The sequence below is a fragment of the Phoxinus phoxinus genome (genome assembly GCF_949152265.1).
Source record: "Phoxinus phoxinus genome assembly, chromosome: 7".
In the NCBI taxonomy this organism is placed as follows: Eukaryota; Metazoa; Chordata; class Actinopteri; order Cypriniformes; family Leuciscidae; genus Phoxinus; species Phoxinus phoxinus.
The window spans coordinates 23,079,186-23,094,007 of NC_136882.1; the positions used below are offsets into that span (position 1 = coordinate 23,079,186).

The window sequence follows — 14,822 nt, forward strand, 5'->3', positions numbered from 1 at the left end:
CTCTCTACCTCAAACACTGAAGTGAACATGGCAGATAACCTAGATGTGTCTTAGTTACAGGCTGACAGAACAACTGATGTGCTGGAGGCAACCATTAAGGGCAAAGGGTAACCAACCAGTTCTTATTACAATTAAACATCAGAGTATTAGTTTATGGAAAGGAAAATATGATTGGACAGCTATGTGTGCCACCAAACAGCCCTGCTGGCTCAGCCCATTCTCAGCTTTACGGGCAAAGGTTAAAAAAACAAAACAGAGGGATGAATAATCATTTCATGATTTTAGGCCTGTAGGTCAAATCTACAGCCTGTGCAGATAAGCCTATAAGACCAACTAAACAACAAAATGAGGATTTGAAAAAGCATTCATACAGAGTTTGTTAAAGCTTTTCTAGTGAACATTATATAACATTGTTCTACTGAAGAACATCCCTGCTTCCACTACTGTCAGGTACATCCAAGAAAGAGAGAGACAGAAGATGCCTGCATGATGTGCTGCAGGACGGAGCTAGAAGAAAAGCTTTTTTTTTTCTAGAGTACAACAGTCAGGACTCTTGATTTTCTTACAGACGTCGCTCTCACGGTCTCTCATCTCCGATCCGTCTCTGTGTGAATCGTCTCTCGGTCTTGCTGAGCTGTAACAGCAGTCCGTGTTGAGGCTGTTTGTTCTGTTCAGAGCACACAATGGGCATCGAGATGGCACAGATGGCATGGATTATCAGACTAACCCTGATGAAAAGCGCGCACAAACACCTCAATTGCAAGAGCGTGTGTGTGTGGGTTTTAAAGATAATATGATAGTAAACAGACACATGAGAAATAGAACAGGAGGAAAGGATAGAAGAGAGTGAGCTTGAATGGGAGCTCTATGTCAACACATGGGCTGTCAAGGGAACACTGATGTAAGAGGATTCTGGGAAATGTAGGTCTGTAATGGGAGCCTGTACCGCAACAACACTGAACTATGGTAACTAATAAATGTTAGTAGAGGATCCAAGTGCCCCTATTATGCTTTTAAAGGTTCTTCATTTTGTTTTGGAGGTCTCCTACAACAGGTTTATTAGGCCTATGCATTAAAGTAGGGGTGGGCGATCTGACATTTTTATATCGTGATCGATCTTGAAGACGTCCGTGATCTACTTTTTAAGCGAATCGTTGAGATCGCGATCTTTTATGCTCTTGTAATAATGTTTTATTTTTTGGGGGAGAAAATTTGTCCATTATCATGCTGAGAAACTGCTGATAAAAGATATATATATATTTTTTTTATTTTTTTTCATATTTGATATGCAATTACTCAGGAAGGAAATAATTATTATAAATTATTTTTGGTGAAGTTACACGTGAGCTGCATCTGGATCAAATGTGATAGCATAAACTAATAAAAAGTTACAGCATTTGGAAACAAGGTAGCCTTTTTGTTTAGCCCTTGACACCCCCTAATAGGCTTTTTTTTTTAATTGTTGTTCCTCCGTGAGGAATATCTTGTGATCGATGCAGTGGATTATGTTGATTTTGGACTCATTTCAATCGGTAGCAGCATCCACACAAGTAATGATGTGCCATCATTGATAAATGCATGTTCCATTAAGTTACGAGCGAAAATGGGCTTCACGTACAAAAACTTGCTCAAGTTTAGTCAAAGCCCAAAACAATTATGCTTGTTATATTATACTCCATATCTTTCAAATGACAAAAATTTTTTTTTCATAAATTATGATTTTTTTTTTTAATCATCAGCAAATACTACTTTGATTAAGTACTTAGGAGTTAATCAAATTGGCTACATGCATTGTAAAGTTCTGACTCTAAGCTTTCAAATGACACCTATTTTGTGTTGATCAAGGCAGTAGTTTTGAAAAATATATTTTTTTCCCCCGTAGCTCCGTGGCACCCGCGGGAGGTACACACGCCGTTTTAAAGGGATTACTCAGCACTCATTTAGAGTTGATCGAAATGGTTAGACAAAATAAACTAATTATTTTATATAAAATATAATTGTGATGTCACACAGGGATGTACTTTTTTTTTTAAACGACAACTTTTTGTATATTGTGTATCATAACTTTGTTTAAGTATTTTTACACTAATAGAAACACCAATGTAAAAACTTTTTTTTACAGTGATACATGCATATACAGTTGTGTTCTGTAAACTACATTCTTTGGCTTGGGGTAAGATTTTGAAATAGCAGTATCTTATACACAGACAGAGACATACTTCTGACTGAGTGAAGTTGATTGCATCTCTCCTTCTTTCATTTGAGCTCTAATCCCTTATTCTTTCACCTAAACACTCTTGTCCTCCTCAGAGTGTCTCTGAAGTGGGAAAAGGGCGTAGAAACACAGTCTGTCATTATGTTGCTCAGGGTGTGGCCTCATCCTGCGGCGTACAGCTGAAATAATCAGCTCAGCATATCTGTGTGTGTGTGCGCGCTTGTGCACTTATTTACAGTATGTAATCAAACAGATGGTTCTGACTTAAATGTATACCAACTGTGTGCACAAAATGCACGTGTACACGTGGAGTGGTGCAATTGTGCTTGAGCATTTTCTGCCACTCAGCATTCCTCTTTGTGCCCACTCTCATCGTCACGGTGTGTGTGTGTGTGTGTGTGTGTGTGCTCTGAGTTCTGTTGAATAAGCAAACTGTTTCTCTCTCCGACAGACAGCGGCAACACACACTGGATGGGAGGAGTATGTGTGTTTGTTTCTTTCCACTCTTCAGGACTTTAGGAGGCACATATTATCAAAGCTCACAGTTGAGCAGAGATCTCTGGAGCAGCAGGCAATCCAAACAAGAAATCGCAGCAGTGCTTTCATTCATACATATTGATCATCACAGATGGAGTGAGAGGATCACCAAAAATAATAGTAAAATATAATTAAAGCTAACATGAATTGTAAGTTGCGATATTTCCCTATTGTGATTTTGCTTATTGCTTCTTTAACAAGAAGAAATGTAAGGTGGGACTTGATGTTTTGATCATTGTCATTTGCTATTGCTGCGATCTCATCTGTGCACAATTTTTTTTGATAATAAATACTGCAATATTCAATTAAAAACAATAGTCGATTTTGATTTAATTCATTTTGACTTTAAATATTGACAAATATTTGTGTATTTATATGCTTCGCAGGGCATCATGGCAATTCCAGAAAGGTTAACAATACAGGTCATCTGATGTCATTTGCTTTACAACTGATTTTTTTTTCTCTCAAACGGTTTGTGACTGACAGGCTGATCCTTAGCTTAGCAACATGCTAATATCAAATTTGTATTGGAAAAAACTGACCGGTGTGCCACATTTGCTCTGACAATGATTCAACATGTTTATGATTCTTTATGATGCATTAAGAAATCTGATATTTTCAGTCTGATTCATTCCAGTCCGTCACATTGCAGTTTGATTCGATTAGCTGATTTCGGTACAACTCACAACTGATTTGTTAAATGTTAAAAAGTATTTTGGGTAAGGAATAGCGCAATGTGTATTATTATTATCATAATTGATTTTTAAATTGCATAATCGATGCACTTCATTTTCATTGTCAGATCAATCCATCAATGCATTGCACACCCAGAGCTAGAAGGTCTGCTGTATTCTACCATATGATGACCTGATTAGCAAGCTCAGTCCATCTGTCCACACACACACACACACACACACATGGCTTGCTGCAGTAGTCGGTATTACATGGTGTTCAACCGTACTTACAAGTGACACGTACAATGAACTGAAAGCATCTGCTCTGCTCCATACAGCACAAGCTGCAGAGTTGAAGCACAGTGCAGCAGGAGTCAGATTTCACTTGTCACGTGACGAGAGTAAGGAGAGATGAGATGACTGACAAGACGATGGTGGAGGATTGGGTGCACAACAGATCCCGAGAGTCATTGACAAATATCTTATCTTGTAAAATGTGCAGTCAGCACCGCAGCTCCCTATACACAGAGTACACGTGATATTGATGACAGCGAGTACGCATTCAAAAACCATTTCAATACCCCACATAACATACACACACATATCCACATATGAGATAACCACCCACACAACCCTTTCCTTTCTGTATGACTGGGGACTTCTCATACGGTTCATAAATTATGCCAAGTAACACAGATTAGTAATTTGTAGAAGTTATTTAAGATATTCTTTAGTCTCTCTATGAACCATTTTCCTTTAGATAGCAGGGGAGTTTTCCACATATTTAAAGACTTTTGTCAATTATATGAGCATTGTATAGCAAGGCCATAAACATATTCAAAGATTAACTCAAAGATCAAGAGAACTATCCAATAATAAAATATATACTATCAATAACATATCACCTTCATCAGTACACACACACACACACACACACAGACACACACTTTGACCCTCTTTCTGGTGTCGATGTGGACCTCTGATAAAGCGAGTGTCTCAGACTGTATGTAGGGCAGATGAATCTGGGTAATATCACAGTCTAAAGGACACAAACAGCTGGTGTCTGTACACAACCTTATATTAAACTGAACAGGTCACCATTTACCAGGCAAATACCATGGTCAGCAAGGATACATTCATTTGATCAAAGGTGTTAAGACATTCATAATGTTACAAAAGGTTTTTATTTAAATAATATACTGTTGTTTTGAACTTCCTATACATCAAAGAATTATGAAAAAAATGTATCTCAGTTTCCAGAAAAATATTAAGCAGCACAACTGTTTTAACACTTTGATAATAAATCAAAATGATTTCTGAAGGATTGTGTGACACTGAAGACTTACGGTTTTAGCTTGAACATGTTAAACATATCTAATAATTTCTGTAATACATTTTAATTTTAAAAAATATGTATTCAATTTACATATTAAAACTAGTGTATGAAATGGCAAATGTAAATTATATAATTGAATTTTCATTTTGCACCAAACTTTGCACAAATGTATGGGGAAATTCAAATTGAAATACAGAAATGCATTGCCATTTTACATATTGCATTGTCATTTTGCATATTACATTTCAAATTGAATATTGCTAATTTGCTACCTATAAGCTTCCATAATGACTGGAGTAATGGCTGCTAAAAATGTATTCTATTTTTAAATATATTTAAATAGAAAATCGTTATTTTAAATTTTAATAACATTTAACAATATTACTGTTTTTAGTGTAATTTGATCAAATAAATGCAACCCTGGTGAGCATAAGAGATGTTAAAAACATTTTAAAAAATCTTACCAACCCAAACTTTTGAACGAGGTAGCCTATATGTAGAGGTAGTAGGAGGTTCTTTACTGTCCTAAATAAAAGGAGCAGTTTATTACATTTAATATAACTTATACTAACATGACTTATGGAGTTAAAAACAAAAGACAGGGTGTAATAATGAACCATGTTGATGATGCGGTGTTCTTCTAATGATGATGTTTTTCTCTTGAACATTGGTCAGATGCCCCTGATTTCATTTGTATATCTTTCTAAGTATACCAGCATAACACAGGTTTATTCTGTAAGACAGAGGCAGGATGTTGTCTCCTCCCTGGCTCATTGTATGACAACATGTGCAGAAAAGGCCATTTCCTCCAGGAGAATCATGGGAAACGCACACACATTTACACACCCCTTCCCAAACACATGAAAACCTGTTTGGGTACTGCCTGCAAATAAATCTCACAATGCTTTGATTGGGCATTTGGATCATTCTAATATTTTTTTTTTTTAAATAAGATTTAATAATTTATTCATACAGTATGCAGATATAAATGACATCTGTGACAATTACTCAAGCAAGCAGGTTGACAAAGATTCATGACTTGACTTGACCAGTCACTTCCGACAGACGGCCTAGTTTGTATTTGCCTGACACAATGTGCAGTGACCCGTTTATTAAGAACTAGTGGGGTCCAAAAATCTGAGACCACTAGTAAAAATGCATCAACTTAATATAAAATATTTGATTACAAACTGCATTATTATTATTATAACAACATGAGTGAAAAGTTTAATTGAAAAAGGAGCATGCATTTTGTATTTGGTTTGTCCCTGATTTGCTTTTTATGACAATTGTATTTGTTTTTAACTTTAGTTTAATGTGTAGGTTGTTTATGGTGTTCTTATTGTGGCCCACGAAAGCAATATATATTTACTAAGAAACATCCTGAATTTTTTATATTTAGTATTTATAATTTAAGTTTATAAATTTCTCAGATAGCAAAACATATGGGTTTAAGTATTTAAGTATTACATGAATTAAGCATAAAAATAATGTGTGCTTGTCATAACTAAGCTGTGTGATACATAACTGTAAATGTATTCATACATACTATATAAACCTTATAAACATCCTGCAAGGTCATTCAATAGTATCTAGGACAATTCCTACAACTACATGAAATTTGATTTTTTTTTTTTTTGATATCCAAAGACACACATTTGCACAAAAACCAAACACTGGCTATCAAAATGACAAATTAACAAAATAATGCTATCCAACAAAAGTTTCAGACATTGCAGGCTAACAGTTTTGAATAAATATTACAATCATTACAAAGTCAGTTGTCACACTCACTTTTTACAGAAACTGTAAAACCATAAACCATGCTAGCAAACTAAATGTGTGCTGAAGTTAGTCTTGAACTATGGAACGATTCCCATAATGACTAAAGTAAAAGCAAAAATAAAACAGAAAGAATTGAGCTAATGGATAAGCATGACATGTGGTCAAAAAGTGTCAACTTGCTTGGCTGTTCATGCGAGACCACATTTCCTGAAAATGCCCTCACAAAAAGTGTGTGAGCAATTGTAATCTGAAATTATGAACAATAGAAGTCAATGGATGGACAACACATTCAAGATTTCTCGTTTCTGTCATTCTCTTCTTTCTGACAACAACGTTCTTTCCAACAGTTGGTTTAAGGACTATCACACAGCATCTGACTTTACAGCAATACAATATATTCACAACCATCATGCAATGCTGTGACACTCTTACAAACCTACAGAAAATGGCGTAGGTTGGAAAGCCCTACAAGGGTACTAAGCCAAAACCCTTCAGGACACAGATGCCCCCATTAAGTCACACACACATACACCAACGCAAGTACTATTTATTTTTTAAATCCTCATTAACAGGCCCCAATATTGTCTGAACAGTAATAATTTACTTTATAAGGTTACATGTATTTATGTTTGTTAATGCATTATTTAACGCAATGCAAAATTAACCACAATTTTTACAGATTTAATTCTAGGTTAATATTAAATGTGTATCATGCATGCTTAATCATGAAACATTAATGTTCATTTACACAACTTGAAATCTTAACACAATATATGTAAAAAAATAGCATTAACCAAGATTAATAAATGTTGTAAATATTGTTAATTGTTAGTTCATGATACTTACTGCATTACCGTCAACACACTGAACTTCATTGAAATTATGAATCAATTATGACTACGCTTGTTTTCAAACTTTTTTATTAACAGAAACTAGGAGTGTTGATACAGATTTTTATTTTATTTTATTTTTTACCAATGTCAGGGATATGTTTAGTTTCATTGTTTTGGTTTCGTTTCCCGTGATCCTGATTGCCTGTGTTCTTGTTCTTTGTTAGTTTCCATGGTTACTGATTAAGTTGTGCACCTGTTTCTAGTTTTGTTAATGATCTATTTCTGTGTATACAAGTTGTTTCCTTGGATATCTCCAAGTGTTAAATATTCTGATTAAAAACTTTTGTTGTGCAACCCCATTGTCATGCGTTTACTGCAGGTCTGCAGCAGCCACCCGTTACAACCATTTTAATTAAGTTTTAAATGGGTGGTTGACTATGATTTCACTTTTCTAACTTTAGTTTGTGTGTAATGTTGCTGTTTGAGCATAAACAACATCTGCAAAGTTACAACACTCAGTTCAAAGCAATGGGTTATTTGCTTTTAAAGAAATCACTTTTTAAGGACTACAACAAACGGCTGGTAGGGACTACACGATATTCCTCCCGGGTTACGGACGTCACCAACCCTAAAATTTACATAAACCCCGCCTTCGGGAACACGATTAATAGATAATCAAGACAGAATATGCTAATCAATGACTAGAAGATATATTACACATAAACTACATAAATTCATCAACTAACCATTCAGAAATGTCCTATTGCATTCTATATGTTGTCACTTCTTGAGTCTCTCCATTATTGTCTGACTTATCTTTGGACATAATAAACATTGAAATTTTCAGTGCATGTCTGTGTGAGGTAAAAGAACATGAGCTCTTGAAGCCCCGCCCCCTGTTCATTTGCATTTAAAAAGACAGACACAAAAATAGCTTTAATGTTTTTGCTCCCCCTCAAAGTGACAACTTTAACAAGCTATATAAAAATATATCTGGGGTATTTTTAGCTAAAACTTCACATACAAACTCTAGGGACATCAAATACTTATTTTACATCTTGTGAAAAGGGCATTATACCACCCCTTTAATTAATTTTGTGCATTGTTGTAAAACATTACCTCTTTAGCTTAAACTGACAATATTTTCTCTGTGATTCATTATATATATATATAATGTTAGGGGTGTTGCATGCAAGTCTCTGAGACTCTGACACCTGAAAATAGAGAAGAGTCGACCCTTTGTGGCAGATGCATTTTTGCCTATCTTCCTTTCAGGTTCTATCAGTGAGTGTTTGAGTTTTGTAATGGGTGACAGGTTGTTGCCATGGTGCATTAGCAAACACTCTGAAAGGTGTTGATGTAATGCATCTTTAATGCACAATGTTTATCCAAAGCGTTGTTGCCCAGAGACAAGACGCACTCCAATATTTGGGGGTTGGTTGGAGTAGCCTATTGGTGTGTACATGTGTGTGGGTTTTATCTCATAATACACCCACCAAAACATTAACATACATGTACCACAGAGAAAGAAATCTGGATGCGAGATTATCTGCCAAAATGCTTTTCTGAGACTCTCTCTATACTTCGATCCTATTAGCAGTTGTTGCACTAAAATTAAACCCTGACCGTCCGCAACAAAAGACATGACTCAGAGAGCTAGTCAAAGAGAGGATTTGTGCTTGCATGCTCACATTTATGAAAATGCTATCATGTGGAAGAGGGTTTGTGTTGTGAGTGTGTCGTATAAGTTTGTGTTTCTGTGTATATGTGTGTGTCCCAAAAATGAAACAAAAATGTGTACATTGTGTAACAAGGTTAGTATGCATGTGTGTGAGCTCATGTGTAACGTAATTGTGTGGGCTGACAGCAGAAAGAAGTAGGAGGTGAGAGAGAGAGAGCGATAGAGAAAAAGAGAGAGAGGGGGGATGGCTTCATCATAACATCATCTCTCTCTTCTATGAGAGATGATCACAGGTTACATGTAGTGCATGTAGGTGTTTGCATGTGAAGAGGAGTGTGTGGATCACACGCCACCTCACATGCTGCAAAAAAGCAAAAAAAAAAAAAAAAAAAAAACAGACCAAACTGCATCACGTTGTGAGTGGGCCTGTGCTGCCTTTCTAAACTGCAGTGCATCCTGTTAGAGAACACAGAATGGATCTGTTAACTTCTGATGCATGTGATCTGTGCCTTGCTGTCAGTGGAACTGAACAATAGATCCCACTGCACGGTTCAGCTGGTTAACGGACATCCAATCGCATACTTATTTGCGTGCTTTGTACAGTCACGGAAACACTGCACATTGTACATAAGCAGTAAGTTCAACGTTTGAGAGGAAAAAGTCAAATGCTGACAGAAAACACAACAATTTGAGTAAAGAAGAGACCGTTTCTATGGAGTCAATATAATGCCACATATGTTTCAAAAATCAAAATCAAGTATTGAGCAAATAAAAGTTGTTTAGCAAACAAAAATAAAGAATTGCAAAATAAAAAACTGCAAAAATAAAGATATAATTAATTGCAAAAAAAATCAAATGACTGCTGTAAAAAAAGCTTAGGAATATTTTGCAGCACGATAAATGTATTAACTGTCAATGTTGATCACTTGCTGAATAAAATAATTTCTTTAAAAACAAATTTTACTAATCAGAAAACTTTTTAATGCTACAAATGTAGGTATCAACAACATAATGTACAGTATGATTGATTTCGAGATTTGATAAATATTACATTTGACAATGTTATTAAAGTTTAAGTGTTTTTAAGGATAAACGTACGTACACACACACACACACACATTTAAAACAGGCATTAAACTGTGTGTTTTCACTTTCAGTTGGGTTGGAATTTACAGAAAACTCCTTCTTGAAATAATGACTCTAATCACAACAAACAACAGGCATCAGGCAAACCTTCTTCCCTAAAAACAGACCTCAAGGCCACAAATACAAAAAAAAAAAAAAGTACACACATGGTTTTATTAGCAGTGGAAAATACCCAACACCACCCGTGAAACTCTGAGAGGCTTTCTTAAAATGGTAGAGAGAGTGTGTATGTCAGTGAGGGCAACATGTCCCAGCTTGAAATATCTTGAATCAGTAAAAAAACAAAAACATACACACACACACACACACACACACACAACTTCTAAGGAATTCAGAGCTATAGGGAGAAATGGGAGCTGAACTCATCAGTGGCACAGTCAGGCACAGAACACCTGAACGAGTCCTAACACGTCACAAATATTGGGGCCCTTTGAAACATATCTGACATATCTATAAGGATGCAGAGTGACAGTAAATAATATCTTGTGCTAACTTCACCGTTACTAATGGTAAGGATGACTTCCCTGTGAGCTGTGACACCATAACCAGCTAAAATGATTTGCTGTTTAGTCACTTAATAACACTTCTTACATTCCAAATATCATAATGGACTGAAAGTATAATTTCCTGCATTAAAGTACTTCAGAAGAGCTTCCAAGAATGCTAGGAATTTGCCATTTCCACGGTCTGCCCTTTCCTGTTTCCTATTTTAGCTGCTCTCCTGCCTCCGAGCTGAGGGGAGTGCGGAGGAATTCATGGGGAACGGAAGCAGATCTCCCGCTCAGTGAACATTCCCAACTGTCATCTTGGCTTTTCCCGCACCCGTTCATGACTAGTGGTGACCAAATCTTTCCAGTGAATGAACGGTTCTCCATATATTGACTCGTTCACGGTTTATTTTGAAGCACTCAAAATAGTACTGTAAGGGAGCAATTCATTGAGTGTAACTAGTACTAAATGAGTCATTGGCTGCATCTAAATCGCATCCTCTCGAGTACTGTAGTAGGTACTAAGTAATTAGTTCACAACCGCTAAAAAAGTATGTTCTATATAGTATGAATGTGTGAATGCAATCTGGATTTACTACATTCACCATGTTGTCATTATCATGTGACCTACCAGTGTGAGTTGCATCACTTCACTGCCATTCACAAATCCTCTCCCGTGGCCTCATGGGATAGTAAAGTGTCCATCATATGCACACTTCAGAATCTCGCCGGAACAAGTAGGTCTTTCGGGTAAATTTTTGCATCTTTTATGAGTACTGTAAATTTGGACATACTTACTTACTACTTTAGTCACATACTGTTTTACACCTACTATACAGTAGGAATAAGAAAGTATGCAATTTCGGATGCAGCCACTGCCACTGTGTTAACAAGACTCAAAGCGGCTCTTAACTAGACAGCAGAACTGGCGATTAATGTTGTAAGGTCATTATTGAATCTCTACATTTATTTAGACTATTATTGTGGTGTTTTTCTTTGACCAGATAAAAATGCCCAGTAGTAGGCCTAAATAAATAAATAAAGATGCATTTATGTAATTGTCATTTGTGGGGAAACGCTGTGATGATGCTTAAAGTCGCAATGAAACGGAGGTAGTGATAAATATTTTCTTCCGTATTGTGATATACATGCATGATGCAAGTGTAACGGACATGTAGGGTGGAGACTTGGTTCTGCATCAGTTGTTGATTGGATTGTAAATTATGTGTTGCATTTAAAAATGGAGGATTTTATTGGATCATTGAATCGTTGTAATTTACTATTGCTGTGATCTCATGGGAGAGACAAGATTGTCCAGCCCTCACACTTAAAAAAACATCAATAGAGAATTGGGAGGGAGGCCCATGAATTAATACAAATAATACCGGTAATAGCCTAATGATGTGCACAGATAAATATATTTAACTAAATATTGCAAATGCTGCAATATTCAATAAAAAGAAACAGAAAATGATTTTGATTTTGTGTTGACTTGAACAAATCGGTTAAGTGAAAGATTCACCACACAAAGAAACAAAGTGATGTATCATAGGCTACATACCCGAGTGAATCATTTTGCTTAAGAGATTCAAAAGATTCGACTCACTGAGATCCTATACGTCACACGCCTCGCAGAGATGCATGACTAAAGTAGTCATCATCCTAACACGCAGTAGACATAAAAGCATCAAATCAAAGCAATCTTTTTTTTTAATTCAGGACATTTTTATAGGAAGCTCAAGTGTCTCATTACGAGTGTGTCCTCAATGACAACTTCAATAGGTTGGAAGTTAATTATTTACGCTATACAATAGTAAACAAAAGAACTAGCCTAATCCCTGCAGATCCAATGACCATCACCCTTCAGAGTTCTGGTTTCAAAACATAACCCACAAATGCATTCATTTTCATTTCTTAGGCAATGGTGTGTAGGCTACTTATCTCCAAACATGGAAATGAAATTTTCAGTCATAAGTGTAAGGGGATTTCCATAGTAATCAATCAGTATGTAGACAAGCTGGTCATAGTAGGAAGTTTATATGGTCAGTCCCGCGCGACAATAACAACATCCTCTACTTTCATCCCACACATCCTCAAAGCTATTTTCTAGGCGTTTGTAATGCATCTCACAACTGAAGTGGCCCACATCTTTATCCCGGCCCAGGACACTGTCCTGTCCGCGACAACATAGTCTGTTACATTGTATGCATGCTGCTAAAGACGTTTCATCTGCTTTCTGTTGAGTAATATGTATAATTCAAGTTTTTAACAGCCAACACATAATGGGTAAAAATGCGACAAAACATATTGGGCAACATTCCCGTTTGAAACTATATTTTAAAGAGCATCTGACTGAGCAGACGCGCGCGCACAGCGTGCTAAACACAAATAAAGCATCACTTCACTTTACCTGCTTCAACCGTATCCGTTAGGTCGTAATTTGTTGCTGTCCGAGGGAATTCTTTCAGTTTTCTTGAGCTGAGGTTCATAAATCCAGAGTTCGCCGCATCCTCCAGAGCTCTCTCCAAGCCCCGGCTGAGAGGCAGGTTCGTGTTGGAGCCCTGTCCGCTCAGGTTCGTCTGTAATGCGGCAGAAGTCAGCTGGGAATGAGGACGGGGCTCCGGTCCCAGCGTCGCCATATTCGCCCCGTCGGGAGAAAAAAGCTCGTCGAAAGGCTCTGCGATCGCTATATCCTAAAGAAAATGTGCTGGTCTCAACATGCAGTGGGTGAATTTCCTCCTAGTGCGCTATCTGACTGTCCATATTACCGCGTCTGCGCAGTTTGTTTATGGAACTGAGCTCGTGCCAAAAGCGTGTTTACTGGCCTTTACTACAGCGCCATCTGCTGTACGTTCACAAATAGCGACGGTTACTAGTACTTTACTAGATGTACAGTAGTAACTATAAATTAAAGCTGCAAGCAGCGATTGCGGGCCCAAGCCGGTGGCACCGCCACCCTGGTGACTTTAGTGGAACTAAAGGCACCGGGTGGCGGTGCCACCGGCTTGGGCCCTCCATCGCTGCTTGCAGCTTTAATTATATATATATATATATATATATATATTATGTAAATTATTTTTTTCCCCCTATTTTTAACATATATATTATTATATATATAATAATAATATATATATTATTAACATTTTTGGATGCTAAACTATTCTTTTTATAGGCTTTGTACTTTGTACACTTTGTACACTCACGTTCCAATATAGAAAAATTAAAAAAAATTATTATGAACGGCACAAACTGTACAAATGACTATTTAAACAGAGCAGTGTAATTTTTATATGTAAGGTTGACTATTTTATTATTATATTTTATTAAGGCTATAATGAACATTCTGCGATGTCAAGATTGCAATGCTGGAATGCTGTGTGTGTGTGTGTGTGTGTGTGTGTGTGTGTGTGTGTGTGTGTGTGTGTGTGTGTGTGTGTGTGTGTGTGTGTGTGTGTGTGTGTGTGTGTGTGTGTGTGTGTGTGAGGCTCGATCGAACAATGGAGACATAAAAACATACTCCGTCATTTTGTTCATACAGACCATCATTCAAAATGCAAAGTGTTTCCTTATATTTGTGTACACTCGCAATGAAACACAACATTGTGCTTTTGTTAAACTATAAACTCTTGTCAAACTGTAACCTACAACAACTGTCACCCAACCAAAATCACACACACACACACACACACACACACACACACACACACACACACACACACACACACACACACACACACACACACACATCCCCCCTCCCCTCCCCACACAGACAGACACACACACACACAGAATGGCAGAGAGACAGAGAGAGAGAAAATCCACATTCAAACCACAATATCTGACTTCCTGTTGGTCGGAGCTAATGACTGTAAATTAGAAAGTTGTCCGGATCGAAGAGAAGAATATACGTACCGAGTTTGGTTACTGTAGGTAAAACTATGACTAAGTTATAACACACTTTATGCATCCTTTTTTAATCATAAATTTGTTTCCTCGCCACGGCCAAACCGTTCGAGATATCAAAAATCCCCTGGCAATTTATCATCTTCCATGTCTTGACTTCATGCTGACCGAGTTTCGTGGTCATCGGATTAATTCTCTAGGAGAAGTGTTTCAAATGCGAGAGC

General features: G+C 36.9%; 1 protein-coding gene across 6 annotated transcripts in view; it reads right to left on the minus strand.

The window, feature by feature from the left end:
• The window catches only part of lrch1 (leucine-rich repeats and calponin homology (CH) domain containing 1), a 45,450-nt gene extending 31,894 nt beyond the window's left edge, over positions 1 to 13,556 (minus strand). For 5 of the 6 annotated variants that reach the window (XR_013798474.1, XM_079619910.1, XM_079619909.1 and 2 more), the window contains exon 1: positions 13,106 to 13,470. Coding sequence is in view for 5 of the 6 variants with exons in the window: in XM_079619910.1 (XP_079476036.1) it covers positions 13,106 to 13,334 (229 nt within the window). In the remaining variant the exon portion in view is untranslated. Of the gene's footprint in view, positions 1 to 13,105 lie in introns of all 6 variants that reach the window. The other variant, XM_079619911.1, reaches the window with a different exon arrangement.
• Between the last annotated feature and the right edge of the window lie 1,266 nt (positions 13,557 to 14,822).